This window comes from Perognathus longimembris, chromosome 27, assembly GCF_023159225.1.
Source record: "Perognathus longimembris pacificus isolate PPM17 chromosome 27, ASM2315922v1, whole genome shotgun sequence".
NCBI classification, from domain to species: domain Eukaryota; kingdom Metazoa; phylum Chordata; class Mammalia; order Rodentia; family Heteromyidae; genus Perognathus; species Perognathus longimembris.
In genome coordinates this window covers 7,183,925-7,197,636 of record NC_063187.1, presented here as the reverse complement: position 1 = coordinate 7,197,636, position 13,712 = coordinate 7,183,925, and the positions used below count along the sequence as shown (strand labels likewise).

Below are 13,712 nucleotides of genomic sequence, written 5' to 3'. Positions count from 1 at the left end.
AAGGTCTCCAGCCTGCTAGCACATCTACAGGGGCCTGGCTCTTGGGGGGGGGTGGGGCGGGGTGAGGAGGCGGGCCTTGCACCTGGAGGCCCAATGAGGTTGCAGTTGGGGTGAGCAGAGCCAGGCACTGGCCAATGAAATCCGCCCGGTGAACTTGCTCTCAAGGTGTGTGTACAAAACCAAGCCCCAAGAAGAAGGCCTTTGGCTGGGGATATGGCCTAGTGGCAAGAGAGCTTGCCTTGTACACATGAAGCCCTGGGTTCGATTCCCCAGCCCCACATATACAGAAAATGGCCAGAAGTGGTGCTGTGGCTCAGGTGGTAGAGTGCTAGCCTTGAGCAGAAAGAATCCAGGGACAGTGCTCAGGCCCTGAGTTCAAGACCCAGGACTGGCAAGAAAAAAAAATAGAATAAGGCCTTTGGGATCATCTCAGCTTAGCTTCTACAGGCAGGAGGGATGGAAGAAGCCCAGATGGTGTGTGTGTGTGTGTGTGTGTGTGTGTGTGTGTGTGTCCCCTGAGCCTTGAACTCAGGGCCTAGGCGCTGTCCCTGAGCTTCTTGGTGCTCAGGAAAACCAGGAGTGGCGCTGCGGCTCAAAGGGTAGAGCGCCAGCCAGCCCGGGACCCAAAAGAGCTCAGGGCCTGAGATCAAAGCCCATCACCGACCGAAAAGCAAAAAGAAAATGTCCCTGGCCGTGTTCCCGGGCAGTGTGATTCTATCTGCCCGGCCAACCCCAGCCTCAGGGTCACCCCGCGTTTAAGACAATGCACACGGGGGAAATGTCAACTGGGGTCAACTCCCAGCCACAGAGTCACTTGGGGCAAGCAGGGCAGAGCCTGGCTGGGTCACTCCTTTCCTCAGCAGAGACTTAGCTCAAGGGAGGGAGAAATCGGGGAACATACTTCATAGCCACTGTCCTTACACACGGCAGGCAGGATGGGATAAACCTCCAGTGAGCCATTGCAGTTTGCCAGGCATAGTAATATTCCCTTCCGTGCATCAGAAGAAAGGCAGAAATGGGAGGATTCGTGTATGACTGGTTATGTTATTAACGAGCCACGCTTAAAGAAAAACGAATACAGGGAGACAAACAGCAGAGTGGAGCTTTGTACCCCAGACAACAGCGTTCACCGACAAACTCAAATGTCTTCTAGATGCTTCCATTATATGTATTGGGCGGGGGGTGACTCACACCTGTAATCCTAGCTAGTCAGGAGGCTGAATTCTGGGGAATCTGAGGATCACAGTTCAAAGCCAGCCTGAGCCTCTCTCTTTTTCTGTCTCTATCTCGGTCTGTGATTCTCAGTGCCTCTGTCTGTCTGTCTGTCTGCCTGTCTCTCTGGCCTTCACTCTGTCTTCATCTCTGTCTGTCTGTCTCTGCCCCTCTGCCTGTCTGTTGCTCTCTCTCTCTCTCTCTCTCTCTCTCTCTCTCTCTCTCTCTCTCTCTCTCTCTCCAACTCTCTGTCTGATCAAGAAGCAGCGCGGCAGACAGGCCGATTTCACAATCCAGGAAGTCAGCCCCGGGGCGCCCTTTACCTCACTGGCCTGGCACACTGGGTGTGTCAAGGTGTGGAACCGGGTAAACAATGCCAGGAGCCTGGCACCCTGAAGAGGATGAGGAGGGTGAAGAGGATGAAGAAGCTGACGAGGGTGGAGAGGATGGAGATGGCGGCGCTGTCATCTGCATTGCTGGCTGCATGCAGGTCACCCCCCAGTTCCACAGGGAGAGAGAGGCGGGGTCCCCAGGGTAGAAAGAACACGGAGAAGCAGGATGCCAGTTACGCCATGACGCCTGGAATCCCAGCGACTCGGGAGGCTGAGATCTGAGGATCAGGGTTCAAAGCCAGCCCGGGCGGGGAAGTCCCGTGAGACTCTCATCGCCAATGAACCAGCAAAAAGCCAGCAGGGGTGCTGTGGCTCAAGGGGTCGAGCGCCAGCCTTGAGTGGAAAAAGCTCAGGGACAGCGCCCAGGCCCTGAGTTCAAGTCCCAGGACCGACAACAAAACAGAAACAATAACAACAACGGACTTGCACTCTGGCTTCGGCTGCTTTCTACCTGAAGTTTGTTATGTTCTGCTCACATGGATGGTTTCCTGACAGAACATTCTGGAAGCTAGGTGTGGTGAAAAGGAAGAGTCCTCCTCCTGGGATGAAGGGGTGGGGAGGGTCTCTGCAGACAAGAATCCAGAGGAAGAAATGTGGGCAGGGAGTGATTCCTCACTGTTTTGGGAAAGGCTAGTCCTGGGGACTTGAACCCAGGACCTTTGGGATCATCTCAGCTTAGCTAAAGGCATGAAGGATGAAATAAGTCCAAAGTGTGTGTGTGTGTGTGTGTGTGTGTGTGTGCCCTGGGGCTTGAACTCACGGCCTGGGCGCTGTCCCTGAGCTTCTTCATGCTCAAGGCCGGCGCTCTACCACTTGAACCACAGCGCCACTTCCAGCTTTTTGCTGGTTCATTGGAGACCAGAGTCTCATGGGCTTTCCTGTCCGGGGCTGGCTTGGAACCGCCATCCTCAGATCGCAGCCTCCCTTCCGGGTGTCTGGGAGGACAGGCGTGGGGGTTTCAATGAAAACCCCCCCACCAATAGGCCCCCCCCCCCCCGCCCCCCAACACGCCAGGTAAACCCTGAACTCTCAGGTGCAGTGACTGACAGCCACCCCAGCACAGAAAGTTCTAGCTCAAGGGTCAAAGTCCCGGAGACAGTGGGGCCCAGCCCTGTCTGTGGCCGGCCCCACCCTGGCGGGTGGGATGGAGTCTGTGTGTGTGTGTGTGCGCGTGTGTGTTTGTGTGTATCAGCTGAGCCCCACTTTGATTCTCTAGTGCACCCCGTCCTCTCCCTGTTCAATGCCCACCCGGTGAATTGGAAAGGACCCAGCTTCAACCCCTGGTCGGGGGTGGGCAGGGTGGGGGGGGAGGGGGGACAGGGCAGGGAGTCCAGTGGTGCACAGATAATGACACACATAACTGGGGGGGGGGGGTCCCCGGCTCCTTCCTCTCCATCTTACCTACCATGGCCTGTTTGGCACATGTCTCTACATTTTTATATTTTTATCTTTCTCTTTTTGGGCCAGTCCCGGGTCTTGAACTCAGGGCCTGAGCACCGTCCCTGGCTTCTTTTTGCTCAAGGCCAGCACTCTGCCAATATGAGCCACAGCTGGCCGTTTCTATCTATGTGGTGCTGGGGAATCGAACCCAGGGCTTCCTGCGTGCTGGGCAAGGGATGGGCGGCCCAGGCCCTGAGTTCAAGTCCCAGGACCGGCCAGCCCCCCTCCCCCAATGGAATGGAATAGAATAGAATAGGCTAGGATAGGATGAGTCCACACCGCAGAGCACCGCCCCGCCCTCCCGCCCTCCCCCGGCGGCCCTCCTTCCCTACCTGGGTGGGGGGGCGGGGGTCTCTCCAGCTCGGCCCTGCCCCGCGGTGGGCCCGGCCCGGCCCGATCGGGCAGCGGGAGGGTGACGGGCACGGGCGGCCCCGGGTGCCAGGCACCGGGAAGTGCGAGGCGGGCGCCCCGCTAAGGGCGTGGGAACCAAGCCTGGTCCAGCCCTCAGCCCGCCCGACCTGGGGGTACCCCGGCCGGCCACGCCCCCCTGGCGGCCACGCCCCGATGGCCACGCCCCGGATGGCCACGCCCCCAGCCAGCCCAGGCCCAGCTTCCGGCCGGCCACGCCCCCCTGGCGGCCACGCCCCCCGGCCGGCCACGCCTCCGGCCGGCCCAGGTCCAGCCTCCGGCAGGCCCCGCCCCCGGCCTGCCCCGCCCCCCGTGTGTCCCCTTGCCTGAAGTCACTCCCGGCCCCGCCTCGCCCCCGCTGGCCCCGCCCCCAGCCCCGCCCCGCCCCCGCTGGCCCCGCCCCCAGCCCCACTCCCGCCCCCGCTGGCCCCGCCCCCCCGGTCCCGGTCGGCGCCTCCCAGCTGTCTGGTCCCGGCAGCGCCACAGCGCCACCTGCTGTCCGCGTGTGAGGCCGCCAGGCTGGAGTGAGAGGAGCTTGGGGACGGGAGGCCAGGGCCTTGAGTTCAAGTCCCGCGATCAGCGAGAGAGAGGAGAGAGGAGAGAGACGGGGAGGGAGGGAGGGAGGACCTTCACCCCTTCTCCCGCACCACTCCCCCTCCTCAGCCCCTCCCAGGCCTCACCAGGTCCCCAGGCTGGGGTGATCCATCCATCAGCCACACATTTCAAACACACACACATTTTTAAACAAACCTGCGTGCATCGGGCTCCCTCCCGGCAGTGTGGGGTGGGGCTCCCTTCCCTCTGAACATTGCGGGGGGGGGGTGCCCTTCCCTCTGACAGTTCGGGAGGGGGGTTCCCTATTTGAGGGAGAGAAGGAAGCAAGGTGTTATGCTGCCTCCACCTGTGGAAAGCTTTATTTTTTGCCATGCTGATCCTGGGTCTTGAACTCAGGGCCTGGGCTGCTGTCCCTGAGCTTCTTGGTGCTCAAGGCTGGTTGGTGCTCGACCCCACTGAGCCACAGCTCCACTTCTGGCTTTGTGCAGGTTCCTTGGAGATAAAAAGATCTCGTGGACTTTCCTTCCCCCGGGGCTGGCTTTGAACCGGGATCCTCCGATCTCAGTCTCCTGAGTCGCTGGGATGACAGGCGGGAGCCAGGGGCACCTGGAGATTTATATAATTGTGTGTGTGTGTGCACGTGTGTGTGTGACAGGGCTGTGTGTCATGGGGAGCCGCGTGGACTGGCGTGGAGTCTCCTCCAGGGGGAGCCCGGGTGCCGGCTAACCGGCTGGACACTCACAGCTGGACAGGGAGAAGCAGCTGGTGGTCACCATTGCTGATCATTGCACCGCCTGTGGCCGAGGGTAGCCGGGAGCCACAGCTGGCCCTCGAGTCCTTCAGTAGACACCCCAAAAGGACTCAGTGAGGGAAATCCCGGTGGAAAGTTACCAAGTCACCGGAGCAAGGACCTCGAGGGTGATTCACAACCCAGAAGACACTGGACAGGCAAGGAGGCCACCGAGTCAAAAGCAGGGCAAGGGTCACCACGCAAGGGACCACAGATCAAGCCACGAGGGCCTCCGTGACCCTGCTAGCCGGGGTGCCGTGCCTGAGATCGGAGGATTACGGTTCGATGCCAGCCCGGGGCAGGAAAGCCTGTGGGACTCTGATCTCCAATGAACCAGCAAAAAGCCAGAAAGTGGGGGTGCGTGGCTCAAAGACTAGAGAGCATCAGCCTTGAGTGAGAAATGTACAGGGCAGTACTCAGTATCTGAGTTCAAGTACCACAATGAAAGAAGAAGTGGGCTGGGAAGGTGGCTTCGTGGTAGAGCGCTCGCCTAGCATGCATAAAGCCCTGGGTTCGATTCCTCAGCCCCACAGACACGGAAAAAGCCAGAAGTGGCGCTGTGGTTCAAGTGGCAGAGTGCTAGCCTTGAGTACAAGGAAGCCAGGGACAGCGCTCAGGCCTTGAGTTCAAGACCCAGGACTGGCCCATCTGTTTCCCACAGAATATCCTTCCAGAAACTCCACAACACAAGACAAGCCCCGAAAATGTCAACAGGGAAGTGTCTGGTTAGATTCTGGGGTCCCCTGGAACACATCTTGTCTTTGCTTCCCCCCCCCCCCCACAGCTTGTTCCACTTTCCATCATCTTCCCAAGGAAATAGTAGAAGCAGCTGATGAGGAGGAATGAACCACCAATCAGAAGGTCTCCAGACCTGACTGACCAATCACGCATTGCCTTCCCCAAACACCTAATTACCCTAGAAGCTACCAATCAGAGATGCGGGAGGATGGCCAACCCGCAGGACACAAGATGGGCAGACAGGGCAGTGCATCTAATCACCGTGGCCAGGCCCTGAGTTCAAGCCTGAGGATCAGCCACACAAACAAACAAACAAACCAAAAGTAGATGGTGGATTGCAGTTTGAACCCTTCTTATTTGGCTCTCCTGTGGAAAAGGATTGGGTCTGTTATCTCCCCACCCATCTTGGCCTGTCACTCACTGCTAAGTGTATTCAATGCCTGTTGCCATTGAGATAAGCATGGATCCTGGCATCCAGTGTTCAGACCCTCAACACTGATAAGGTTGCCATGGAGATGTATGGGCTGCAGCTGAGGCCTGGCATCCCAGCTCTGATTCTGCCAACGAGGGAGGATTCCAACTCAGCATGATATTTTCTTTCTCTTTTTTTTTTTTTCCTGTGGAGATCGCTTGAAAGATGCCATAAATAATAATAATAAAATAAAAAAATAAGAATAACAATAAGAAATAATAGTAATAAGAAATAACAAGAAATAATAACAATAAGAAATGACAATAATAAATAATAATAACAATAAGAAATACTAATAAGAAATAATAACAATAATAAATAATAATAAATAATAATAAGAAATAATAAGTAATAATAAGAAATAATAAGAAATAATAACAAGAAATAATAAGAAATAATAATAAGTAATAATAAGAAATAATAAGATATAATAATAAGAAATAATAATAATAAAAAATAATAATAAAAGGCCAGGGCCCTAGTAGCTCCCATCTGGAAACCTAGACAGCTTGGAGTGCTCTAGGCAGAGGCCACGCCCCTAAGAGACACGCCCACTCCCGCCCCACCCAATCACAGCCACGCCCTCTGCCAGAGGCCCCGCCTCTCCCCCAAAGCACCGCCCCCTTCCACACTCCACCCATTCCCCGGACGCCGCTGCCTCGGAAGCCCCGCCCCTTCGCGCGCCCGCCCCGCCCCCGGCGGCTCCGCCTTCCCGCCCCCTTCCCGTCGCCGCGCTCTCTGATTGGCTGCCGCGCCGCCCCCGCCTCCCGCGCCCCGCGGGGGCCGCTCCACCACCACCACCGCCACCGCCACCACCTGGCGCGAGCGAGTCTGTGAGGCGAACACCGGGCGGGCGGGCGGGCGGGAAAGGGGCGAGTTCCCGGCAGCCAGCCGGGGCGGCCTCGGGGCGCGGCGCGGAGAGGATCCCCGGTAACCCCCCTTTCCCCCCCCCCGGGGAGCATGCGGCGGCATGTCTGACAAAATGTCCAGCTTCCTCTCCATCGGGGACATCGTGTCCCTCTACGCCGAGGGCTCCGTCAGCGGCTTCATCAGCACCTTGGGGTGAGTGACACCGCCCTCCCCGTCCCTCCCCATCCCCATCCCCATCCCCCCACCCCACCCCGGGGGTCCCCCCTCTCCCCCGCCCCCCCCGCCCGCAGGAAGCCGGGGCCCAGAGCCTCAACCCTCTGAGGGAGAGAGAGACCAGAGAGACAGCCGCCAAGGAGGAAGTTCCTTCCCCAGCCCCGATCGGGGTAGGCCCGGCCCCGGGCTGCTGCTGCTGCTCCTCCTTTCGTTTGTTTCTGAGGGGGGGGGGCTGGCTTCCGTCCCCCTTAGCCAACCCCCCTCCCCCTTCACCCCCCCACCCCCTCCATTGAACTGTCAGCCCTGGGTTGGGCCATCAGCACACTTCTCTGGCCTTGGACGTAAGTGACACCCAGGCCAGGAGCCCAGCCACCCCCCCCTCCCCCAAAGAGGGAGGGGGCTGGGGGTGGGGCTGGGGGTGGGGGTCTGATTTTTCTCCCCTTCTCTTGATTGTTCCCACCTGGCCCTGGGTCGGTCCGGTCGTCAGCTGCGCTTTGAGTTTGAGTCAGGAGTTAGGGGGGGACTCTGGTGCTCTGGGCAGTTCACAGGTCACACGGTGAGCCCGGGCTTTCAGGGGTTAGTCCCCCGTGTGTTCTTGCTTTGTTTTGATGCACCCCAGGGTCGTTCCATTGCACACTGCAATCTAGTGTGTGATTCACAGTGTGTGCTTGGCTTGGGTGGTTGTGCCCGCCCTGGGGCTTGAACAGGGCCTTAGGTTCTGTCTCTGAGCTTTTTGTTCACTCAAGGCTAAGTTGCCCTACCCATCCACAGACTTTCCTGCCCAGGCTGGCTTCCAACTGCGATCCTCTGGTTTCAGCCTCCTGAATAGCTAGGGTTACAGATTTGATGTGTTTGTTTGTTTTGTTTTTGTTGCCAGTCCTGGGGCTTGGACTCAGGGCCTGAGCACTGTCCCTGGCTTCTTTTTGCTCAAGGCTAGCGCTCTACCACTTGAGCCACAGCACCACTTCTGGCTTTTATCTATATATGTGGTGCTGAGGAATCGAACCCAGGGCTTCATGTATATGAGGCGAGCTCTTTACCACTAGGGCCATATTCCTAGCCCAGGGTTACAGATTTGAGCCACGGTGGTTTCTAAACTTTTTGATTTGCTTGGTTTATTATTATTATTAATCTCATAATTTCTCCCAATCAGTCTTGGGGATATGAGGTATGAACTTCTCATATTTGATTGGTGATCGCTGTCTTGGGCTGTTGGTTTTTGGGGTTCATGGTGGATAGGAGGATGGAGGGGGTACCTGTGGCTTTGTAGAAGGGAGAGTGGCCTGCTGGGCTCTGAGACCTAGGGGTCACGGTTAATCCTTGTGCTTATAACCACAAATGATAGAGAGAAGCGAGGTAGTTTAATGTAATCTCTTTCCTATCCCTGTTATTTACTTATTGACCAGAACTCTTGCTTGGTTGGCAAGTCATGATTATTAGTTCCTGAGAAAAGTTATATCATTGGCTCAGGGTTGGGGTCCCCGGACACTGTTTGGGAGACACACTCTGCTACAGTTCATTCTTCTAGCTCCCCCCCCGCCCCCGCCCCTAGGGGTGTTTCAGTGCTGTGGTAAAACATGAGGGCAGCCAGAAGCAAGAGGTGCAGAGATCGAATCCCAGCCATTTATTTTTTTAAATTTGCAAAACCTCACGACCCTGGGCAGGTTCCAGGACCGAGCTGAGCCGGCTTATCTTCTGTTTTAGGGAGACAATCACAGTGGCTTCTTTTTTGGGGGGGAGGTGTGGGAAGAGGGAGAGAGTGTGAATATAGGAAGGGCTGGACTCAGTAAGTACTTATGTAAGATAATGAGCTGTTACAGTTTCACTGTCTGGGTGACTGAGCAATAGTTATATTTGTGGACAACATAGCAAGAAAAAAAAAAAAGACTAGGAATAGACTATCAGACCCAGACAGATAACAAGGCCCTGTCTCCACAGAGTAGAGTCGGACTCAGCAAGGATATGCATAAGGGTGGGTACTTTGTGCCTATGTAAGGCAAGGTGTGCATAGGCACGCAATCAAAGCATATGCACGACCTAATGAATATGCATGACCTAATGAATATGCATGACCAAATGCATGGAAACGTATGCATGTGCATGACTCCTTATTAAGCATATGGTTGCTAACGTTCGCTTGTGGATGGTCACTTATGACACAAATAGTGGAAGGGCGAAAGATGTAAATTAGGCTGGGTTCCACCCCGTCATCCCAGCTACTCAGGAGGTTGAGATCTGAGAATCACAGTTCGAAGCCAGCCCGGTTCGGAAGGAAAGTCTAGGAGACTCCGATCTCCAAACAAACGACTCAGAAAAAAGCTGGAAGTGGCGCTGTGGCTCAAGTGGTAGAGCACTAGCCTTGAGCACCAAGAGGATTGGGAACAGCGCCCCAGGCCCTGAGTTCAAGACCCAGGACCAGCGCCTCCCCCACTCCCTCCAACGAAAAAAAAAAAAAGGCTGGTAAATGACGAAGCTAGAACTTCTTCAGCCTTGTAGTCTGACCTGATTTCGAGGTCAGAGCAACGAAGTCAAGGGCAAGAAGACACTGATGTCACAATCTGCAACTCTGACCTTGTCTCAAGATTCCCCAGCCAACTGGGCTTTTCTTTGGGTACCCATGAAGACTTCTAAGCCTCGAGAAAAATAAGCCTGAATGCCTGTGCAGAGAGCACATAAAGTCAAGCCTAATGATCTCCTTAGCGATATATATATACATATAGTTGAAATTTGAGGCTGAAAAATTGCAACTGTTGTGAAATAACCCTACTGGTTTTGTCCTGGCAAAACGAAGGCATTCTTATTGTATCGGATGCTTTTTTTTGCCGCCATCATCAGATTTCCATGATTATGATGCCAAAACACTTGAGGTAATTTGTCACGAAGGAAAAAATGTATTATTCGGCTATTAGGTATGGAGTTTCAGGTGGCTCCGCCCATGGGTGCAGAGAGGAGGAGGGAAGGGCTGGGGGCATGGCCCTCCCCGTGGAGGCCACGCCCCCCCAATGGCCTAACTTCCTCTCCCTGGGGCTCACCCTTTTAAATGACCCCCTCATTTGCCCATAGCTCCACATGCCAGCACTTTTAGCATATGGACTTTTGTGATCCCAACTATAGTCTTTAAAACAAATTTTTTTTTTTTGTCAGTTGTGAGGCTTGAACTTGTGGCCGGGATGTTTTCCCTGAGGCTTTTTTTTTTTACTCAAAGCTAGCTCTCTACCACCTTGAGCCACAGCTCCACTTCTGGTTTTCTGCTGGTTGATTGGAGATCAGAGTGTCACGGACTTTCCCGCCTGGGCTGGCTTTGAACAGCCAGCCTCAGATCTCAGCCATCTGAGTATCTGGGATGACAGGCGGGAGCCACCCATACCCGGGCCCAGCTGCAGTTTGGGCCATGTTTGGGCCATGGTTACGTTGTTGGTTTTTTTTGGTGTTCCAAAGCTCACGGGAGCTCCCATCCATCCCCACTGAAAGTAAAAAGTAATCAACAGTATTCATTTTAAAAAAGCATAAATAAAGCCCTTTCCTGGTTGTGGTTGTTGGAGGAAAACCACCAACAAGGAAATGGCAAGTTATGGAAATAGTTGTATATTTGTCATTGTTCCTAATGTCCTTGATATTTTTAAGATGTGCTATGGGAAAATGGCTGTCTGGCCATCCGTCCTCGCCACATTTGATGGCTAATTGGCTCCTCCTGTAAAATATACTGTCTGTTTAATTTTAGAAGCCTATTGACACATGCAAGGCATATTAGTTTATTTTACTAATCCTTTATACTCAGTATGGAACTTTTATTGCCTGAATCAACTTCCATAGCATGATTGGGTAAGGAGTGTGTGTGTGTTGTGTGTGTGTGTGTGTGTGTGTGTTTGTCATAAATCCACCGAATGTTTTTATTCATTGTCTTTTGAAATAGATTCCTCTAACCTGTAATCCTACCTGACCAGGAGGCTGAGATCTGAGGATGGTGCTTCAAAGCCAGGCCAGGCAGGAACGTCTGTGAGACTCTCATCTCCACAAGTGGAGCTGTGGTCCAAGTGGTAGACTATCAGCTTTGAGTGAAAAAGCCAAGCAGAGAGTGCAAATTCCTGTGTGCAAGCCCCATTACTGGCACACAAGAAAATTCAAATCAAGATTTGGTTAACGGTAGCTGTTTGGACGTTTATAGCAGCACACACCCACACCTACCAGGAACCTTCAAATAAGCATGCGTTTAGTTGGGCCCCAGGTGGCTCACGCTTGTCATCCTAGCTACTGAGGAGCCTGAGATCTGAGGATTGTGGTTTGAAGTTATTCTGGGCAGGAAAGTCCATGAGACTCTTCATCTCCAGTGAACCACCAAAAAACCAGAAGTGGAATTGTGGCTTCCAGTCTTGAGCAAAACAGCTCAGGGACAGCGCCCAGGCCCTGAGTTCAAGCTCTGGAACTGGCACAAGAAAGAAAGAAAGAAAGAAAGAAAGAAAGAAAGAAAGAAAGAAAGAAAGAGAAAGAGAGAGGGGGAGAGAGAGAGAAAGAAGGGAGGGAGGGAGGGAAGGAAGGAAGGAAGGAAAGAAGGAAGGAAGGAAGGAAGGAAGAAAGGAAGGAAGAAAGGAAGGAAGGAAGGAAGGAAGGAAGGAAGGAAGGAAAGGAAGGAAGGGCGGGCTAAAATATCAGGTTCAGGGGAAAAACAAAAACTACCGAAAACATTTAATTGTCCAGTTGAAAATGTGCTCATCTTATGATTCATGCCCAAGTGTCTCTTCCTAGCAATTAATGTGCTTTGTAAAGAAGCTACCGTGGAGTGATTGGCTGGTTGGTTGGTTGGTTGATTCCTTTATTTCTTCAGTGTTTATTGAGCCCTTGTGATGTGCTGGGGATATTTATGTAAAGAGAGGCTGGGTGTCAGTTCTCATCCCAAAGGCTGAACCTCCCTTGAGGATTTGTGGTTTGCCACGTGGGACATGTGTAGACGCTTGTCACGTTGGCTGTTGTGTTGTGAATGCACACGCACACAATGCTTTATTTTTATTTTTCTTACACCAGCACTAGTGCTTGAACTCATCGCCTGGGTGCTGTCCTTTAGCTTTTCTCTCAAGGCTGGCGCTCTACCACTTGCGCTACAGCTCCACTTCTGGCTTATTGCGTGCTCCTTGGAGATGACAGTCTCATGGGCTCTGCTGCCCAGGCTGGCTTTGAACCTGGATCCTCAGATCTCATCCTCCTGGGTGTCTGGGATTGACAGGCATGATCCACCCAGTGCCCACACATGTTCTTTGAACTCTCGTGTGCTGATTCAGTTCCTGCCGCACGGTAGGTGTTGAAGAAGTGTTTGCAAGCTCAGTGAAATCATTAGTCACGGAGTCAAGACTTTGGTACTGTACAGCAGTTCTTTTCAGATACTACGAAGATGATTGGACGCTCCAAGGGGGTGGGGGCATGGGGTCTTCTCTGAGGACTGTGTATGTAGTGTGGACGCCTCCCTTAGCTCCTCCCCCGGGCTTGGCACTGATTGGTTGATGGCTTTGCATGCCCTGCCCTGAAAGAGCATTATGGGATAAAGGAGTGTTTGAATGGGCATCCAGGGCATTATGGGAAGAAGTGTTTGAGTGGGCACCCAGGGCATTATGGGATAAAGGAGTGTTTGAGTGGGCACCCAGGGCATTATGGGAAGAAGTGTTTGAGTGGGCACCCAGGGTATTATGGGAAGAAGTGTTTTGAGTGGGCACCCAGGACATTATGGGAAGAAGAAGAGTTTGAGCAGGAGAAGCATTTCAGCAGGAGCGTAAGGCCTATGGTTCTCTTTCCTTCCTTCCTTCCTTCCTTCCTTCCTTCCTTCCTTCCTTCCTGCCTGTACTGGGACTTGAACTTAGGACCTTGCAGTCTTAGCTTTTTTTGTTGAAGGTTGGAATGCTAATACATGAGCCACAGCTCCATCTTCTCTTCTTTTTGCCAGTCCTGGGTCTTGAACTCAGGGCCTGGGCGCTGTCCCTGAGCTTCTTTTTGCTCAAGGCTGGTGCTCCACTGCTTGAACCACACACAGCTCCATTTCTGGCTTTTTTCTGTGTCTGTGGTGCTGAGGAATCGAACCCAGAGCTTCGTGCATGCTAGATGAGCACTCTACCACTGGGCCACCTTCCCAGTCCCAACAGTTCCATTCCTTATCCAAGGTAAGAATGTCTTGGGTTGGTCAGCCCGGGCTGGCTTTGAACCTTAATCCTCAGATCTCAGCCTCCTGAGTAGCTGGAATGACAGGCGGGAACCACCAGCGCCCATCTATCCTTGCTTTTCCTATTTTGTATTTTAATAAGGGCCAAAGTCACCTGTAGGGGCGGGCTCAGCAAGTAAAGCAAGCATAAGCTACATTCGTATCTGAGTGCTTGGAATTCAAGCATGCCTGCTGAGGGTTTTGCCTATGAGTAAGATGTTTGGGTGAAATATGGAAAAAGAAATCTCTTCGTGCTGACTGGAGAAGGCAGGGCTTCAAAGACGACTTTGGTTTTTTTTTTTTTATTAATTGGACATAAATTTTTTTACAAGGTGTTGTGCAAAGAGGGTGCAGTTACATAGTAGGGAAGTGTGTACATTTCTTATGATATCTTACGACCTGTTTTTCTATCCCTTGTCTAGGTCAGGTTGACATATATGC

At 53.4% G+C, this 13,712-nt stretch overlaps 1 protein-coding gene across 1 annotated transcript in view; it reads left to right on the top strand.

The window, feature by feature from the left end:
- Positions 1-6,967: 6,967 nt before the first annotated feature.
- Itpr2 (inositol 1,4,5-trisphosphate receptor type 2) overlaps positions 6,968-13,712 on the top strand; it is a 128,707-nt gene continuing 121,962 nt past the window's right edge. Inside the window, 1 exon segment of the mRNA XM_048335153.1 lies at positions 6,968-7,069. Within this exon segment, the coding sequence (XP_048191110.1) occupies positions 6,978-7,069 (92 nt within the window). The 5' untranslated portion in view covers positions 6,968-6,977.